This window comes from Emys orbicularis, chromosome 7, assembly GCF_028017835.1.
Source record: "Emys orbicularis isolate rEmyOrb1 chromosome 7, rEmyOrb1.hap1, whole genome shotgun sequence".
Classification (NCBI taxonomy): Eukaryota; Metazoa; Chordata; order Testudines; family Emydidae; genus Emys; species Emys orbicularis.
This window is the reverse complement of record NC_088689.1, coordinates 1,264,312-1,283,659: the sequence shown is the minus strand read 5'-3', so window position 1 is coordinate 1,283,659 and position 19,348 is coordinate 1,264,312. Positions and strand designations below refer to the sequence as shown.

Below are 19,348 nucleotides of genomic sequence, written 5' to 3'. Positions count from 1 at the left end.
CAGCTGGGCATGGGGGGGGGGGGGCGAGGGGCGGGGCCTGGCCGGGCTGGGGGTGGAGTCGGGCTGGGCTCTGGGGGCGGGGCCGGAGAGGGGCGGGGTCGGGATGGGCTCTGCGGGCAGGGCCGGGCAGTGGGGGCGGGGCCGGGCGCTGGGGGCGGGGCCTTCTGCGGCCGCAGTCATGGGCGGGGCCTCCTGGCAAGACCCGCCCCCGCGCTCCCGATTGGCTGTCGCGGGAAATGGGCGTGTCCTGGGGTCACGTGCTGAGGAAGCGGCGCTCCCAGGGCCGGCCTCGGCCCCGAAAGCGGACTCTGCGGTCCCAGCGCGGGCCCGGCCCGGGGGCTCCGGCCAGGTGAGAGACCCGCCCCCGGGACCCAGGGGGCTGCGGGTCGGGAGTGAGGGGCACCGGCCGGGCTCTGGCACGTTGGGTTCATCCTGCTGGGTCCCGTGGCGGGGGGACGCGATGTGGGACCCCGGGCCCCTCTGCCCCACAGCCCGCTGGGGCGAGCTGGCTGCCCCGGGCCACAGCCTCCTCTGGAGGGGGCTCCCCCCGTGCGGGGCCGGTGGGGGTCCCGGCCTGCACCTGAGCTCCCCCCCTCGCAGGGCAGCGCCCCCCCCCCCCGGCGCCTGAGCGCCCCCCCCCGGCGCCTGAGCGCCAGCGCCCCCCCCCGCAGGGCAGCGCCCCCCCCCGGCCCCTGAGAGCTCCCCCCCTCGCAGGGCAGCGCGCCCCCCCCGGCCCCTGAGAGCTCCCCCCCCGGCCCCTGAGCGCCCCGTCTCCCCGCAGGGCAGCGGCTCCCCTCCGGCCCCTGAGCACCCCGTCCCCCCACCCCTCCAGCAGGGCAGCGCGTCCCCTCAGCCGTGGGGCCGGCAGAGAGGGTCTGACTCCTGTGTGCAGCATGCAGGTGACGGAGCGCGAGGCCGGGGGGCAGGGACTGGAGGGGGGCCCGGCCCTGCCCGACGCCCAGATGGAGTCGCCCGCCCCCCCCAAGTCCCCGGCCTTCGACCTCTTCAGCCTGGTCCTGTCCTCCAAGCGGCTGGAGATGTACCTGGAGCCCCTGCAGGACGCCTGGGAGGGGGTCCGCTTCCTGCTAAGGTAGGTGCGGGCCCGGGCTGTTGGTGCCGCCTGGGGGGGGTGGGGGGAACCTCCCCCTGGCTCCAGCATGGTTGACAACCACTAACCTGGGCTCTGCCCTGCAGGTGGCAGATGCCCCTGTGCTCGCTGCTCACCTGCCTGGGCCTCAACTTCCTGCTGCTCACCCTGACTGAAGGTGAGGGGCTGCCGGGGGCTGGGGGGAGCAGGCTGGTGGGGTGGGGGATGGGGAGCGGGGTGGTGGGACGGGGGACATGATGGCAGGCAGGTGGGAGATGTGGGGAGGAGGCTGGTGGGGCGGGGGGCGTGGAGGCGGGCGGGGGATGGGGAGCAGGCTGGTGGGGCGGGGGGCGTGGAGGCGGGCGGGGGATGGGGAGCAGGCTGGTGGGGCGGGGGGCGTGGAGGCGGGCGGGGGAAGATGGGCGTGGCTGAGGTGAGGGGCTGCGGGCCAGAACTGGCTCATGCCCCTGGGCACGGCCGGGGGTGTCGCTGGTTCTGCTCTGGGCCGGGTGGCCTGACGCGGCCTGGCTCTTCCAGCTGCCTGGTTCTCGCTGTGCGCCCTGCTGGTCCTGCTACCCGCCCTGCTGGGCTACCTGCGGGAGACGTGCCGGGTCCGCCGGCCGGAGTCGGAGCTGGTGCGTCAGAGGTACCACAGCGTGCGGCGCGAGGACCTGCAGCAGGTGCGGCTGGCGCGGCACGAAGCCGTTGCTGAAGTGAAGAGATTGTAAGTGCTGGGACCCGTCCAGCCGCCAGGGCCCTACGGGATGGGGGGCGGCCGGGCGGGGCTCTCGGGGGCTCCCTCCCCAGCATGGGGACTCCAACTTGGGGGTGAGACCCCCGCTCCCTGCCAGGGCTCAGGCCTGTGGAGTGGGGGCAGGGAACTGCCCCATGGACGGCCTATTCCATAACTGCCCACTAGGGGGCGGGGTCCCCGCCAGACAGGCCCTGGGGTGGCTGGGCCCTGCTCGGCAGCCCCTGGCTATGAGCAGTGGGGTCGCCCCCGGGCTGCCTCTATTGTCCCAGCGGTGCCCCGGGGCGGTGCCCCGGCCTGGGCCTTCCTGGCTGCGTCGGGCTGAGACACTCCCCAGGAGCCCTGCAAAGTGCCCTGCGCAGGGGAGGGGCAGGGCCTGGTTCAGTTCCTGGCTGTGATCCCTGCTGGGGAGGGTGGCACGCGTGTCCTGTGCAGGGTGGATCTGTGGCCTGGGGGGCTGGGTACATGCCCGGGGTGGGCACCCCCTGACGGTCCCGTTTCTTCCCCAGCCTGATCCACCTGGAGGGCTTCCTGAGCTGGCTGTGCTGTGCCTGCGAGGGGGCGTACCGCGTGCTGCACTGGGAGACCCCCGCCTTGTCGTCCCAGTGAGTCTGCCCCTCCCCCCTGTGGGCCCAGGGGCTTTCTCCTCTGGTCCCCTCTGCTGCAGGGGCTGGCTGGGGACCCCCTGGAGAGGTTGCAAACCCAGCCAGTGAGCCAGGCATGGTGCCGTCTGCCTGGGAGGAAGGGAGGTGTCCAGCTTGGCTCCCCTGTGTTTCAGTGGAGGGGGGGGGAAGGACTCTGGGTGTGCAGCTGTAGGGGGATGAGTGTGACAGCCCGTACGGGGGGCGGGTACATGGCCTGGGGACACCGGGGGGGAGGTGTGGCATGGGGGAGGCGCATACACTGGGCGCGTGGCACGGTGGGGGAGGTGCTGGGGGGCTGCGTGCGTGTGGCAGGGGGGTGCAGGATGGGGGCTGGGCGTGTGGCCGAGGTGCTCCTGCTATTCTGAGCCCTGCACCCTCCTTGCCCAGGTTCTATGGGGCGCTGCTGGGCTCCCTCTGTGTCCTGTACCTGCTGCCCCTCTGCTGGGTCCTCGCCTTGCTCAACAGCACCCTCTTCCTGGGGAACGCTGAGTTCTACCGAGGTGAGCTCCCCCGCAGGCACCCACGGGCTCTGGGGGCAGCAGTGGGTCTGACTGGCTGTCAGGGGACAAGTGCCAGCTGGAGCCCCCCAGTGCCCCTCTCCCGGCTGGGCCCATGCAGGTTTCCCCCTGGGTCTGCCTCTCCCCATAGCTAGAGCTGCCAGGTTCATCCCTGCTGCCAGCCCCTCCCCGCTGCCCCTCTGCTCTAGGGTCCCCATCCCCTCTGCTGTGCCAGGCTCCCCCTGCTGCCCCCTGGTCCAAGGATCCTGGCTGTGGCAGTAGCTGCTGCTTGCTCTTTCAGGGGGTGATGCCGCAGCCTGGCACCCAACTAGGCCGATGTGAGGGCAGTGGCTGGCCCTGGGCTCAGACCGCCAGCGCTCCAGTTGCCATCCTGTCCCCTCTGCCGAGCTATGGACTTGCTTGGCCCCTCACCGCAGAATCAGCCTGTCAAGGCTGTATCCCCACTTTGAACTTTAGGGTACAAGAGTGGGGGCCTGCATGAGGACTTCTAAGCTTAACTACCAGCCTAGTTCTGGTCCGCTGCCACCATTCCCTACCCTGGGAAGCTTTTAGAAACCTCTCACCAATTCCCTGGTGAATACAGATCCAAACTCCTTGGATCTTAAAACAAGGAGAAATTGACCCTTCCCCCCTCCTTCCTTTCACCAACTCCTGGTGAATACAGATCCAAACCCCCTTGGATCTTAAAACAAGGAGAAATTGACCCTTCCCCCCTCCTTTCTTTCACCAACTCCTGGTGAATACAGATCCAAACCCCCTTGGATCTTAAAACAAGGAGAAATTGACCCTTCCCCCCTCCTTTCTTTCACCAACTCCTGGTGAATACAGATCCAAACCCCCTTGGATCTTAAAACAAGGAGAAATCAATCAGGTTCTTAAAAAGAAGGCTTTTAATTAAAGAAAAAGGTAAAAATCATCTCTTTAAAATCAGTATGGAAAATAACTTTACAGGGTAATCAAACTTAAAGAGCTCAGAGGACCCCCCTCTGTCTTAGGTTCAAAGTACAGCAAACAAAGAGAAACACTCTAGTAAAAGGTACATTTACAAGTTGAGAAAATAAAGTAAAACTAAGACGCCTTGCCTGGCTTTTTACTTACAAGTTTGAAATAAGAGAGACTTGTTTAGAAAGATGGGGAGAACCTGGATTGATGTCTGGTCCCTCTCAGTCCCAAGAGCGAACAACCCCTTAAACAAAAAGCACAAACAAAAGCCTTTCCCCCCCCAAGATTTGAAAGTATCTTGTCCCCTTATTGGTCCTTTGGGTCAGGTGTCAGCCAGGTTACCCGAGCTTCTTAACCCTTTACAGGTAAAAGGATTTTGGAGTCTCTGGCCAGGAGGGATTTTATAGTACTGTACACAGGAGAGCTGTTACCCTTCCCTTTATAGTTATGACACAGCCCCTGGGCTGCCCCGGTACCGGCTGGATCCGTGGCCCAGAGAGACCGAGCGTCTCCCCGGGTCCCCTCCCCTGAGTCGGGGAGCTGGCGGCGGGAGTGAGCGCTAGCCGTGACTCTGCAGGGGGAGGGCTGCCTGCACATGGAACGGCAGGTCTGGTGTGTGTGTGTGTGGGGGGGGCTCTGCTGTCCCAGCCAGCTGCTGTGCGGCGGGAGGGTGTCACAGAGTGAGGGGGAGTCAGGGCCCTGCACCCCCACTTCCTGCGATTCACCGGGACTCTCAGCCAGCCAGTAACACAGAAGGTTTATTAGACGACAGGAACACAGTCCCAAGCAGGGCTTGTAGGTACAACCAGGACCCCTCAGCCAGATCCCTCTGGGGGGCAGGGAGATTAAACCCCAAACTTGGGGACTCCCTCCTCTTCCCCAGCCAGCCCAAAACTGAAACCCCCTCCAGCCGTCTCACCCAGCCTCCCCCCCCAGCCTTTGTCCAGTTTCCTGGGCAAAGGTGTCACCTGGCCCCACCCCCCTCCCAGCTCAGGTTACAGGCTCAGGTATCGTCCCTCAAATAAAATCATCCCCTGCTCTCCCTTCCCCCCCCCGCAGACAGTCCCAGGTCAATCCGTCCCGCTCCCTGCCGTGTCACAGAGGGGCAGTGGCCCCGGCCCCAGCCCCATGCGCGGCTGCCCCACGGCACCATGGGAACTGCTGCTAGGGCCTGGGCCATGGCTGGGGGGTAGTGATGGGGGCTGCCCCTGGGGTGGGAGCTCTGGGCCCCGCCCTGGGGGAGGCTGCCATGCTCCAGGCGTGTCCCGCCCCAACACCCCCTCTCTCCCCAGTGCTGCTGGAGCTCAAGGCTACGGTGGAGCAGCGCCTTGGCCCCAAGCCCATCACCAGTGCCCCGGAGCCGGCGGAGCCCGACGCGGGAGGAGAGGGGGGTGGCACCCTGGTGGATCGGACCCCCACGCCCACCAGCACGGAGGTGAGCCGGCTGGGCTGGGGGCTGACGGCTCGTGTGGCGGCTCGTGCTTCCCGGCCCCCAGCCGGAGCCTGATCCCTGCGCTGCCCGTGCCATTCTCTGCCCACAGCCCTGGCTTCCCTGCACTGCCCATGCCACCCGCTGCCCTGTGCCACTCCCTGCCCACGGCCTTGGCTTCCCTGCACTGCCCATGCTGCCCGCTGCCCTGTGCCACTCCCTGCCCGCAGCCCTGGCTTCGCTGCCCATGCCACTCCCTGCCCACGGCCTTGGCTTCTCTGCACTGCCCATGCCGCCCGCAGCCCTGGCTTCGCTGCCCATGCCACTCCCTGCCCACGGCCTTGGCTTCTCTGCACTGCCCATGCCGCCTGCTGCCCTGTGCCACTCCCTGCCCGCAGCCCTGGCTTCGCTGCCCATGCCACTTCCTGCCCACGGCCTTGGCTTCCCTGCGCTGCCCATGCTGCCCGCTGCCCATGCCACTCCCTGCCCACGGCCTTGGCTTCCCTGCGCTGCCCATGCTGCCCGCTGCCCATGCCACTCCCTGCCCACGGCCTTGGCTTCCCTGCGCTGCCCGTGGCCCTGTGCCACTCCCTGCTCTGGTGGGCGGGGCCTTAGTGACCTGGGCCTGTATCCTGGCAGGACCTCACACCCGGCAGCGTGGAGGAGGCGGAGGAGGCGGAGCCCGACGAGGAGTTTAAAGACGCTATTGAGGTGCGTACCCAGTGGGGCGGGTGGGGGGCTCCCCACACACCTGGCTGGAGGTGGGTATCGCGTCGAGCTGTGTACCCCCTCGGCAGCCACTGGAGGGCACTGGTGAGCGAGAGCTGGACAGGGAATCCCACTTTTCCCTTAGAATGAGAGGGGCTGTGCGGGGGTGGGTTCCTGCCCCCAGCCCTTCCCCATGCCCTTGCGTGTGCTGCCCATGTGCCAGGCAGGCAGAGCCTAGTGCTGCTGTCTCTGCCTTGGGGAGAAGCTGGGGCTCCGGGGGGGACACAGGGGGGGCCCTGCTGCTGTCTGTTCCATCGCTACTGCCCTCTCTTCTCTCCTCGCTGCGGGAGAAGGAGACCCAGGCGCTGGCCATGGTGAGTACTAGGCGGGGCTGGCGCTCGGGTGGGTGCCAGGGCTGGGGGAGGCAGGTGCCCTGGGCAGAGCTGGGCCCTTGTCCCCGGAGTGGCACCAGGCCGAGCACCCCCACCAGCTCCTGCCCCGTGGCCCCCGGGTGGCTCGGCCAGGGCGGAGCTCTGTGCCCAGCCGGGTCCCCAGGGAGCAGCCCCCGGCTGAGCTGGGCTCTCCGGCAGGAGGACGATGACGTCTCCCAGTGCTCCGCCGAGTTTGACATCGGCCTCCCGGACAGCAGCGTCATGAGCAAGAACGAGGTGATCCGCAGCAAGGTGTCACGGCTGACCGAGCGCCTGCGCAAGCGCTACCCCAGCAACAACTTCGGTAGGGGGGGGGCCAGGGCTGCTGAACGCGGGGGGGTGGTGCGGGGGGGCCCGGGCTGCTGAACGCGGGGGCGGGGGGGGGGCCCGGGCTGCTGAACGCGGGGGCGGGGGGGGGGGGCTGGGCTGCTGAACGTGGGGGGGGGGCTGGGCTGCTGAACGCCCGTGGGGGGGCCATTGGGGGGCTGGGCTGCTGTGCTGAATGCCGGTATGGGGGGGCTGGGCTGCTGAATGCCGGTGCATGGCGTGGGGGGGAGGGGCTGGGCTGCTGAACGCCAGCCTGGCGGGGCACCCCCTCCCCTGCCTGTGTCCGTCAGGTGCCGGGCTGGGGGTGCCCGGGGGAGCTGGGGACGGGCACCGGCTGGGTTGTGCTGTCTGGGTGCCAGGCTGGTCCAGCCCTGAGCCATGCTGTGGGCAGTGGGGAGCTCCCCCATGGGTAACGGGAGCTCCCAGCCCGGGCTGCCAGGGCAATGCTTGGTGCCCGCTGCACGGCCCTGCTGGCTGGAGCTCCGGGAGATCCCCTGAGCCAGGGCTCCCGCTGGGCTGGACCTGGGGTTCCGAGCTGGGTCCCTGCTCTCCCGGGCGGCAGCGACGGGCACGTGGCCGTGGGCGCTCAGGGCGCGAGCGGCTGCCACTCACAGAGCCGGGGCAATCCTAGGAGCGCCAGGCAGCCCCCGGGGAGGCTGTGCAGGCAGCAGAGAAGCTGGCCTCATGTGCCAGGCAGGGGCGCCTTGGGCGGGGGCATCGCCACGGTCCCTGGGGCGCAAGGACTGGAGCCAGGCTGAGCTCCCATGTCCCTGTCTGCCACCTCCTGCAGGCAGTGCCCAGCCTGACCCCTCGCTCCGTCTCCTCTAGGCAGCTGCACCGGCTGCGCAGCCACCTTCTCCGTGCTCAAGAAGAGGGTGAGTCCTGCCTGCTTCCACCCGCTCCCGTCTTCCAGCTCTGCTGTGGGCCGGTAGCAGCGGGGCTCTGAGCCCTGGCCTGGCTGCTCAGCTGGGGGTAGTGGGGCTGGCTGGGGCCCCACATTTCCCTGTGCCATGGTTTGTGTCCCCTGGCTGCTGCGTGGTGCCTCCTGGCCACCCGGGGCTGTTCCTGCCTGGGTCGGCTCCCTGAACCTGCCAGCACCAGCGCTGCTCTCTGGACAGTCGGCGCCAGGCCCCCGCCACCCCCCAAGTGTCCTGCTGCAGCGCCCAGCCGCCGTTCCCCACCTGCCTGTCCCTTGCCTGACCCCGCATGGTCTGGGCTGAGGCAGCGTGAGAACAAGCCACGTTTCGTGTCAGAGGGGAGATCCCAGCCATACCCTGGCACCAAAATCATCCCACGCGCTCCAGAGCCTGCACTTGGCTAGCGAGCCGTTCCCCTCGGCCGCCTGGCTGAGAGCCCCTCTCCAGCTGCTTGTCCCCACACACCCGGGGTTCAGCTGCACCCCAGACAGCGAGAAGGGACTGGTCTTGGGGCAGGTCTCCGCTGGTGAATTAGACGGCCCCAGCTGCCTGGCCCGGGCTGTGAAATTCACCTCCCTGCCGACCTAGGCCCTGGTGTAGACAGCGTCTGGCTGCTGCTTGGGGCGGTGGGTTAACCTCCATGCTGGACTGCGTGTCTATGCTGCAGCGCCAGCTCTGCCCCCTTTCTAGTGCAGACGTCGCCTCAGTCCTCGCTGGGATGCCCCTCCCCCCCGGGTCTCCCCTGCAGCCTGCCCCGCATTGCGCCCGCTGGGCGAAACCATAGTGCGCTTGCCGAGGGGAGCGTCGCCCCGCCTGCTGCGTCTCTGCCCTAGGGCCAGCGGTTAGCGTGCAGGCAGCTCGGCCCTGCGGGACCTTCGTTGGCACTCGAGGTGGGCGCCAGTGCCAGGCGATCTCCGTAGCCCTTCTGCCCTCTGCCGGGTGCCATCAGCAGGTCCTTGGGGCCCAGCCCCCCCAGCGGACAATCTCCAGCAAGCCCTGCCCCGCCCCCGCCAGGCAATCCCCTGCCTCCCCCTGGGGCCGGGCCCTGCTGCCGCACACTCTGACCTGCGCGTCTCTCCCCAGCGGAGCTGCAGTAACTGCGGAAACAGCTTCTGCTCCCGCTGCTGCTCCTACAAAGTCCCCAAATCCTCCATGGGAGCCACAGGTGAGTGGGTGCAGGTGGGGTGGCCTCTCTTGCTCCTGGCTATGCCAGCCCTGGCCTCGCCCAGCAGGGGGCGCTGTGGGGGGCAGGGCAGTGGCTGTGGGGGGGCTCCCGGCTACGCCAGCCGCAGTGGGGTGGCAGCAGGGTTACCAACTTCCTAACTGCACAAAGCCAAGCACCCTGGCCCCGCCCCTGCCCTGCCCCTTCCATGTGGCCCCGCCTCACTCATTCCAGGCCCCCTCCCTCCATCACTCGCTCTCCCCCACCCTCACTCACTTTCACTGGGCTGGCTCAGGGGGTTGGGGTGCAGGAGGGGGTGAGGGCTCCGGCTGGGGCAGGGGGTTGAGGTGCAGCATGGGCTGCCCCCGTGCCTAGGGGTCAGACATGCCGGGAGCTGTGCGGAGCCGGGGCCGGCAGGAAGCCTGCCTTAGCCCTGCTGCGCCACTGACCAGACTTTTAGTGGTGATGGTGATGGGGGGCAGGTTTCCTGGGGGGGTTGGATGGTGATGGGGTGGGTCTCTGGGGGGTGGTGATGGGAGGGGGTGTCATTGAGGGGCACTGATGGGGGGGATGGTGGTTGGGGGGGCAGGTTTCTGGGGGGGATGATGTGGGGGGGGGAGGCAATGGGGTGGATCTCTGACAGCTCCTTTCCTTCCAGCCCCGGATGCCCAGAGGGAGATGGTGTTTGTCTGCGCGTCGTGTAACCAGGCTCTCGTCAAGTGAGCGGAGACCCCGCCGAGGGCGTCTCTGGCGTCTCTGGCTGCCCGTCCCGGCCGCTCGGGGCAGGAGAGCAGCAGGATCCTGCGTCGCTGAGCCCCCCACCTGCCCTGGCGCTGCCCGGCCCATGGCACTGGGTGGCTGTGGGGGCCCCACTGCTCTGTTCCCTGGAGCTTTGCTGCGGGGTCCGGGCTGGCGGGGAGATGTTAACCCCTTGCTGCCTGGAGCGGGGCTGCAGGGGCCTGAGGCCGGCCACCCTCCTCTCCGCTCTGGGGCTGGGAGGTGTGGCAGTGCCCCAGGAACCTCGGCAGGTCTGTCACTGGTTTGCAAAGCCACATGGGTAACCATATGCACATTGCCCTGTGCTAGCTAAGTGCCCCCCAGCCTGCCCCTGGGCTCTGAGCAGACCCCTCCTCGACCCCCAGGGCTGGGCCTCCTCCCCGCCTGCAGGCAGATGGGAGCAGGCAGCGGCCCCGAAGCCAGGCTGGGCTCAGCTGGGCATGGCAGAGTGCAGTGGGGGGCTCTAGACCCTTTGCTGGGGGAGCAGAGGGCCTGGCGTGGGGCGGCTCTCAGTCTGCCCGTATTAGTGGGTGCTGGTTCCACTCCCCTGACCTGGGGCTACAGTCCCCCCCTGCCCTGCCCCACAGAATCTGGGCAAAGGATTCACCCCCACAGCCCTGGGGGTCTCCTCTCTGAGCAAGGGGGGTTGGGCGCCTCTGCTGCCCTGGTTGGGGTCTGGAAGCACGGCAGGGCCAGGCTCCGCACCCCGCATTCTGCGCTAACCCCTGTGGACGTGGGAGTTACTGGGCGTGTAGCGGCGCTGGAGCGGACTCCTGTGTCCCCCTGGCAGGGATCTCGGGGGCCCTGCAGTCCCCCTGGGCTGCATGTACACTGCTGGGGAGAGCCGGGGCCTGCTCTTCTGCGCGGTGTGGTCCTGGAGCCCGTGGGGTGCTGGCAGCAGGCTACAGCCTGGCCTCAGGGCCTTGGGGGTGGGGGGGGGAATGGGCCTGGCTCTAACCATCAGCCCCTTGCAGTCTCACGTTAACCAGGGTTAAAGCAGGTGTAGGGGCGGCTCCATGGAGACCTCCGCCTGCTTCGTCCCGTGGCAAACACGCGCCTGCCCAGGCTGGCAGCCCATGGGCCCTTCCCCTTTGCGCCCAACTCCCGTGTGCCGGGCGCAGCTGGAGCGAGATGAGACCTGTCGGGGGGGCCTAGGCTGGGGTGGCTGCTGCTGCTGCTCCAGTCCCAGCCCAAGGGGGGGGGGCATGCCCGGGGGGGGGGGGGTCCCCCTCTCTGCCCTGAGCTGTGCAGGAAGGCTCTCAGGGGCAGGGTGACCATTGCTGGGTCCCAGGAGACCGGGGGGGGGGGGGGGTGCAGCTGTCAGTGTCAAGCTCCCTATAGCTTCTGTTCTGCCTATTCTCTCCTCACCCCCCGCCCCGTCCTTAAGGATAATCCCTCCCCCCCCCCCCCCCCCAGGTTTGTCCACCACTTAGGCCCAGGGTCTGACTCCCCAGTTTGGGTTTATTAACGGCTGGCCCCACGTCTGGTTTTAGCCGGTACCAGGGCGAGTCCTGGGGGGGTGAACGCAACTCCTCTGCTTCGCGTGCGCTGGCTGGTAAAGGACGTGTTCTCCTTGCCCTGGCTGAGCCGGCATCAGTGAGAACCCCCTGGGCACGTCCCTGCTCTGTGCCGCCGGCCCCCCCGTCCAGCGGGGCTGCTGCTGCTGAGGACTGTGCTGGTAGAACCAGGGAGCTGAGTTTTCTGTGATAAACTCCCCCCAATAAACATGATTCCGCATTTCTCTGCCGTTACACTGACCTGCTGAGTGTGTCCCTGTGGGCTCCCTGCCCCGCATGCGGCAGAGCCGGGGGGTGCTGAAGTGTGTGGTTCTCAGAAAGGGTGAAAACTCCACATTCTCTGCACCCCTGTCTGTGTTTTCCGGACTCCGGGGATTGCTTGGACCCCTGGTTCCTCGTCGAGGGAAGCTGGGGGGCTGGGCCGGCGTCTCCTCGAGTGGTGCTGGTGCCTGCTGTGCCTCGGCCTGGAAGCAACCAGCCCTGGGTGCTGGCTGGGCGGCTCTTCCCCTAGCACCCAGGGCGAGGGCTGGCTCCCGGGGTGCTGTGATGGGGAGGGGGCTTTGCAAGCTGTGCAGGAGAGGAGCCCCCCCTCCTGCCAGCCTGAATCCTGCGGTCTCTGCCCCCCCCCCAGCAGCGCCAGGCCTCCCCCCAAATTATTCTGGCTCCGCCCCACGGCTCCCTTGCAGCCCTGGCTCCATACACGAGCCCCACCCTGAGCCAAGCGCAGGGGGGCAGCGCTCAGTGCTGCTGGAGGGACCCCAGACGGCAGGAGCTGGGTTTGAATGTGTCGTCCTGGATCCCAGGCTTGTGGCAGGGCAGCTCCTTGGGGCACCAGGTCCCTGCTCCAGGCTGATGGCCCCAGTCACCAGCTCAAGGTACAGCGGCACTCCCCACCCCCCCACACTGGGCAGCAGGTGCCCTGTCACGGCTCCCTGGCCCTGCTGCTCATTGGCTTGGCACGGCCCCTGGGAGCCCCCTTCAATGCGTCAGCCCCCCCCCCCCCGGTCACACACTCACTGAGGTAAGGCCCTGGGCTTCCCCACCTCCTTGGACCGACCATCGGCGCCTGCAGCCCCCCTGGGTCACATCGTGACCCCCCTCAGCGGGTCCAGCAGGGAGACGCCCTAAGGGGAGCCAGGCACCCCCGGGTTCCTTGCCCTGCAGGGACGCAGCCAGCGGGTGCCCGCAGGGGGTTAGGAGGGTGTGGCACACGTGGAGCCAGGCCTTGGGTAGCACCCAGAGCAGGAAGTTACGGCCTGGCCCAGCCGGGTCAGGCCTAGAGCCCAGAGCTCTCAGCCCCGCTGCAGTCCCAGCCCAGAAGAGCTTCTCCCTCTGCCGCCAGCAGCACAGTGCGTTCAGCCAGGGGAGTTCTAGGGGGATCGGAAGGAGGCCAAGGCAGGGGCTTCGTGGGGAGCACTGCCCTGGGGGGGGGGGTCTGGGAGGAAGGAGGAAGATGAATGTTGGCAATGCCACACCTGGGCCATGGAGGCTGGCTTGGGGTGAGCGGGAGGCGACTTTCCAGCAGTGGGGGAGAGTGGGGGGGAGGCCGTGGGTGCAGACAGGCTGACGGGTGCTGATGGGCTACACGAGGGGCCAGCACAGAGCCGGGTGACGTGGTCAAAGTGCCGGGCTAGGAGAAAGGGTGGGTGTGGGGCCAGGCTGCATTCGTGGAGTCAGAGTGGGGCTGATATCCCAGGAGAGCAGGGGGTGGGCTGCGTGGATCGGATGGATGAGGCTATGGAGCTGGGTGAGGGCTGTGTCACGGACTCACAGATTGTGCCCACTCTTGACCCTGTGTGGTCCGTGGGGGGGTGCCCCTTCCAGTGTGACAGCCCTTCTCGGGGGTCCACTCTCCTTCGGGGTCAGGCCCCTCCACCTCCTGGAGCCGCACCTCTCTGAGCCTTAGCACATCTGTCTCTGCCGTGGGCCCCCTCGGGGAGTCCACTCGCTCTGGACCCCCGGGGCCTCCACCCCCCGAAGGGGTTGATGCAACCCTGTTCTCTAGCCCAGAGTGACTCTCAGCCAGCGTCACACAGGAGGGTTTATTGAGAGTTGAACACAGCACAGGAAACTCTCAGGGCCTCAGGCCTGGCCTCCCTCAGCCCAGCACATCCCAGTCTCTCTGCATCCAGGTGGGCTCTGCCGGCTCCCCATCTCCAGCCCAGAGCCCCTCTGCTTCCCAGCTGGGCATCTGATACCCCCGGCCCCAAGCCCCTTCTGTCCATTGTCTTCTCTCCAGGGAAACAGGGTTGTAAACCGGGGCCTCCTCTCTTCGCTTCTGTCCTCTGGCTGGACCCGGCTGGTTAGGTCACTGGGTCCTCACTCTGCAGCCCATTGTCCTCCCACTGGCCAGAACCGGCTGCGTCTCCTCAGCTGGGTCTCCAGGTCGCCAGGTCACCGGTTGCTGGGGTATCCATCCTCCCGGCCATTGGCTGGGTCCCCAAGTCCTCTCTCCGGTCCTCTGCAAAACAAACTCCCTCTCCCCTCACCTCGTTAAACCAGTAACACCCAGGGAAACTGAGTCCCACCCCCTCCGCATGCAAACCATTGAAACCCCAACAAAAACAAGAAAACCCCCCACTTCGTCACAGGCTGCATGGGGCAGTGGGGCGGGGCTGGGTGGGGCAGAGGGGCGGGGCTGCGGAGCTGCCTGTGGGTTGTGCTGCCGCGCACTGGCCCACTCTCCCCTTCTGGCTTTGTGCAGATGCTGATGGCTGTAGAGTGGGCTGGGGGTGTCCCTGGGGCAGGGCTCCCCAGATGTGGGTGCTGGAGCGGGAGGAGCTGGTGCCCACCACACGTGTCGGGAGTCAGGCTCCCTGGGTCAGAGCAGAGCACACCAAGCACAGCCCGTGAGTGACGTGGGCTGCACAGCCTGGTGCGCTCTGCCCCTGGTGTCATCTCCAGAGCCAGCAGCTCATCAAGTCCCTCCCCATGGGGCCAGAGAACCAAGCAGCAGGTCAGGAATATCCCGATCCTGCCCCTGCCGAAGTCCCCACAGCATCCTGCCCAGGAGACGGGGCTCAAGTCTGTCCATCTGTCTCGGGAAGGACAGAGGGGCGACGGCACCGAGACCATCTCCCCCCTGCAGACAGACCCCAGAACAGCTCCACCCTAGCTTCAGCCCTGTACCCAGCTGAGTGCCCACTGCCCCCCGCTGATCGCAGCAGGGGGTCCCTGAGGAACAGCTTCACTGCTCAGCTCTAGAGCTCAAAGCCCATCACAGGGGCAGGTTAGTGACATCACCCCATTTTGCAGAGGGGAAACTGAGTCACAGGAAGGCAAAGGTGCTGCCAGGGTCACTATCAGGAAAACAACCCTGGAGTCCTGGCTCCCAGCCCCCCTGCTCTACCCACTAGCCCCAGTCTGCTCCCAGAGCCAGGGAGAGAACCCCGGAGTCCTGGCTCCCAGCCCCCCTGTTCTACCCACTAGCCCCAGTCTGCTCCCAGAGCCAGGGAGAGAACCCTGGAGTCCTGGCTCCCAGCCCCCCTGCTCTACCCACTAGCCCCAGTCTGCTCCCAGAGCCAGCGAGAGAACACCGGAGTCCTGGCTCCCAGCCCCCTGCTCTAACCACTAGCCCCCACTCCCCTCCCAGAGCCGGGAGCAGCTGCGATACCGTGGTTAAGGTTGGTTTCTATTTTGCAGTTCAAGCAGGAGCTCAGCGGGGGCTCCCGGGGGCCAGGCGTTTATTAGCTCCCGACTTCTACTCCACCGCCTGCTGTTTGCTTGTGCCCAGGCCACCCAGAGGCTCGGCCTCAGTGACCCGCCTACACCGTTATGTACCAAGCCCTGGTTGGCGATTTTACGAGTGTTCCCAGGCCATTGCTAAAGGTGGGAAATAGCTTGGGGCCTGCGGGACCCCACTGGAATTCCCCATTTGCACTCACACTTGGAGACCTGGCGGTGAGCCAGCGTTTAACCAGTTCACGTGGGCCAGGTTCGTTTGGTCTCGTTCTAGTTTCTAGTCAAAGCCTCATCAAGCTCCGTGTCTGTTCCGTCGCCTGCTCGTCGCACGAAGCCTGGGCCGTCGCACGCATTGACTCCATCCCGGCCGCTGTGTCACAAGCTGGAAACTGTGAGGAACTTGGACACTGGCCAGGAACCGATTGCGAATCCCAGGGACGACGGAGCCCGGACGTGTGCGCAGCCCTGCCCCAGCCCCTCTGCTCTACCCACTAGCCCCAGTCTGCTCCCAGAGCCAGGGAGAGAACCCTGGAGTCCTGGCTCCCAGCCCCCTGCTCTAACCACTAGTCCCAGTCTGCTCCCAGAGCCAGGGAGAGAACGCTGGAGACCCTGCCCACTGTGCAGCAGGCACGCTGGGCTTCCCAGGGATGTTGGGGATTGTGTGTGCTGGGGTGTGGGTGGCTGTGTTGATTTGGGTTGGGGTGTGTTGTGCAGGAGGGTGGTGTTGATCTGTATGTGTCTGGGGTGGTTGTGTGTGCTGGATGGGTTGTTCTGTGGGTGGTTGTGTTAATTTGTGTTGGTGTGCGTGTGTGTCTGGGGTGGTTCTGTGTGCTGGATGGTGTCACGGAGTCCCCGGGCGATGCTCTGGAACTGCTCCCCACAAAGCCAGTCAGGACTTTGGGGAGCCTCCTCTCCCTCGGAGCAGACTGTCTCCAGGGCAAGAAGCTCACACGGCTTCACCTCCTGGGTCTCTCCTGGGAGCATTCAGCATCCTCTGCCCCTCCATGCGCTTCCCACAGCGAGTCCACCCAGGCGGGGTCCTGGGGAAGCCAGAGGGCCCTGCACCCCAACTTCGCAGTCAGACGTGACTCTCAGCCAGCCAGTAACACAGAGGTTTATTAGATGACAGGAACACGGTCTAAAACAGAGCTTGTAGGTACAGCGAACAAGACCCCTCAGCCGGGTCCATTCTGGGGCCCAGCGAGCCAGACAACCCCGTCTGCCCTCACTTCCCGTCCCCAGCCAGCTCCCAACTGAAACCCCCTGCAGCCCCTCTTCTCTGGGCTTTGTCTCTTTCCCGGGCCAGGAGGTCACCTGATCTCTTTGTTCACCTTTAGCTATTCCCTTGCAGGGGGAGAAGGGCCCCAGCCATTTGTTGCCAGGATACAGAGTGTCGGCCATTTATGGAGACTTAAGAAATGCATAGGGGAAACTGAGGCACCCACGCAGTATTCAGAGGAAACATTAAGAACAGTCCCACTTCGTCACAGATGGGTTGTTCTGTGGGTAGTTGTGGTGATTTGTGTTGGGGTGTCATGCAGGAGGATGATGCTTTGTGTTGGGGAGTGTGTCTGGGATGCTTGTGTGTGTGGGTTGTTCTGTGGGCGGTTGTGTTGATTCGTGTCTAGGCGAGTTCTGCTGGGAGATTTGTGTTGATTTGTGAGGGTGGCATCTGGGCCACTATCTGCAGCTGCAGCCAGTCAAGGTGGTGACTGGCGGTTACCTCGGATGTGGCCATGGCCTAGGACAAGGCGTGGCCCCCTGGGTGGTAAAACTGGGTGGCTGCAGCCTGCGCCCCTGGGGTGAGTGTCCCTGGTGTCAAAAAGAGCCCTCGGCCGTGCTCGGTGCTGCCACATCGCTTCACCCCGACTGTACGGACGTTGTCGCTCTGAGTGACACACACACACACACACACACACACACACACACACACACACACACACACACACACACACACACACACACACACACACACACACACACACACAGAGGCTGCTCTGCTCAGCCTGGGCTCTGAAGGGCTACCGGAGGGAGCTCTCTGCTGCCATCTAGTGGTGATGCAGGAGAAGAGACCAAATGAGCCAGGCCTCATTTGCATGTTTGTTATTCCCGTGTGACCAGTCTGGTTGTTTGGGTTAAAATCCATCTGCTTTGTGGCTGCAGGGAGACTGGAAAGGTGCCAGTCGTGCTGGATGATCAGCAGGCCCGGAGCTGGGCTGAATGTGCCCTGAGAGAGGGGTCACCCTAACCAAGCACTCGCTCTGCTGGGTGGTGGAGCAGGAGGTGGCTGGGGTTTGGGGTTGGGGTTTATATGTTAGAAAATTGTTTCTGCTGAAGGGTTTGTGCCCAAGGGTTTTGCTGAAGCTGTGCAGAGCACCCATAGGAGCTGGCTGGGAGCGTATCTGTCCAGCACTGGCAAAGGTGAAATCCCTATAGCCAGCTTGGTGGTGGGGTGTGAGGACTGGACCAGCGAGTGGATTCTCAAGGGCTGCAGATGGACTGGACCTGTGCGAATGCTCTCCTGGGCTCTGGGACTTTGCTAGCTACTGATGCCAAACTGTGAGTGGGGTGCTGCAGAGTGGGAAGTGACATGTTAAAGGGACCACTGTCCGCTGCCTGAGATCCCCTGAGGGCAGGGGTTTACTTATCCGTATCCCACTGATTTATTGGTGCTGTTTTCCCAAGTTGATGCAGTGTCTCCTGTTCCCTTCATAAGATCTTCCTTGTCTTAGGCAGTGATGCAGTGCTTGGCAGAGGGAAGGGTTGCCTGTACTCAGGGGAGGGGTGTAGTCCTTCCCAGGTTTCTGAAAAGGAGCTCAAGCAGGTGTGTTTGCAATTTTTAAGAGCACCCCTGGATATTGAACCTGGCCGTTGTTTCTGACGACGACACCTGGCAGAAGCGTCACCTTGTCATCGCATCAAAAGACACCAGGTTAGTTTGGCAGGATTTATTTTCCATAAACCGATCCAAGACTCATTGAAAGTCAACATTAAAGGTCCAGCAAGTTCCACAGCCAAATCTTTTCAAATTCTTGGATGCAAGTTATCTGGATCTCCTCATTTTAAAAAGTCTAACATTAGTAGCTGCTGATGAACTTCTTAGTTACTGTTGGAATGGGAAGTATTTTATCATCAGAGGATATCATCATCTGGCTTTTCCCCAAGTGCAGAACAGCCACATTTACTGAACCGTTCTCCCTTGGTTGCATTGTTGTTGATAATTCTACCAAGGTGTAACGATGCGGTTCTGGCGGGACCCAACTGAGAGTGCCAATTCAGGACAAATCGCTGAAAACAGGGCAGTTACAGCCCTAGGCTGGGGTTTTTCCACCTCTAAGGCAAACCAAACCAGCCAGACAAAGAGGACTTCGGTCTCACCCCACTGGCTAACCACAAGTCTCACAAGCAATCTCCTTAGACACTCCAGTTTCCCAGTATCACCACCAGTGCCACTCGTTATGGGGACAAATTATTATGAAAACCAATACCCCAGTAAAAGAAAAAAGGTTCTCCTGATCCCAAAGGACCAAGCCCCAGACCCAGGTCAATATACAAATTAGATCTTACCCACAAATCACACTGTTGCCAATCCTTTAGAATCTAAAATCTAAAGGTTTATTCATAAAAGGAAAAAGATACAGATGAGAGCTAGACTTGGTTAAATGGAATCAATTACATACAGTAATGGCAAAGTTCTTGGTTCAGGCTTGTAGCAGTGATAGAATAAACTGCAGGTTCAAATCAAGTCTCTGGAATACATCCCCAGCTGGGATGGGTCATCAGTCCTTTGTTCAGAGCTTCAGTTTGTAGCAAAGTCCCTCCAGAGGTATGAAGCAAGATGGAGGAGCTGTAGCAGCTTTTTATATTCTCTTGCCATGTGGTCTTTCTTTCTTTGTTCCAAAGACAAGCTGTCCATCACATGGCATGGAAAAACCAAGAGTTCTGTCCATAGGCAGGTCCCTGCATGCCTTGCTGAGTTACAAAGAGTATCTGCCTTCTCTCAATGGGTCAGTTGTGTAGCTGATGGTCCTTAATGGGCCATCAAGCAGGCTAGGCAGAGCTAACACCAACTTGTCCGGGATGTCACCCAGAAGCATAGCCTAGGTTTGAAATACAGACAGTATAGAGCCAATATTCATAACTTCAACTACAGAATGATACACATAAACAGATAGCCTAATTATACCCAGCCAATCATAATCTTCCCATAGACACCTCACACGACAACCTTTGTACCATATTTACTGCAAATATATAACAATGGTTGCAGCAGTGATCTATATGGTTACAGATTCTGTCAGTAACGTCACACATGGACCAATGCCATTGTTCAGATTCCATTTGTTCCTGATATACTTTTGTGAGTGGATCCCTGGGGTGCAACCTGGGACTGTGGGACCGCTGTGCCCCCTTAACGCACTAATCTGGGTTGTTGCCTTACTGGTGACAAGCAGCAA

General features: G+C 63.8%; 1 protein-coding gene across 5 annotated transcripts; it reads left to right on the top strand.

The window, feature by feature from the left end:
- The first annotated feature begins 893 nt into the window (after positions 1-893).
- ZFYVE27 (zinc finger FYVE-type containing 27) lies at positions 894-9,639 on the top strand. 5 transcript variants are annotated; one of them, XM_065407544.1, is made up of 11 exons: positions 894-1,090; positions 1,195-1,265; positions 1,625-1,811; positions 2,348-2,443; positions 2,870-2,982; positions 5,235-5,377; positions 6,011-6,082; positions 6,670-6,814; positions 7,666-7,712; positions 8,838-8,919; positions 9,575-9,639. In XM_065407544.1, the coding sequence occupies exons 1-11, from the start codon at positions 894-896 to the stop codon at positions 9,637-9,639; spliced, it is 1,218 nt and encodes a 405-aa protein (XP_065263616.1). The 5 variants fall into 5 exon arrangements, with proteins under 5 accessions (XP_065263616.1, XP_065263617.1, XP_065263618.1 ...); XM_065407545.1 differs by lacking the exon at positions 1,195-1,265 and having other exon boundaries at positions 894-1,062; positions 1,622-1,811; XM_065407546.1 differs by lacking the exon at positions 2,348-2,443.
- Positions 9,640-19,348: the final 9,709 nt, after the last annotated feature.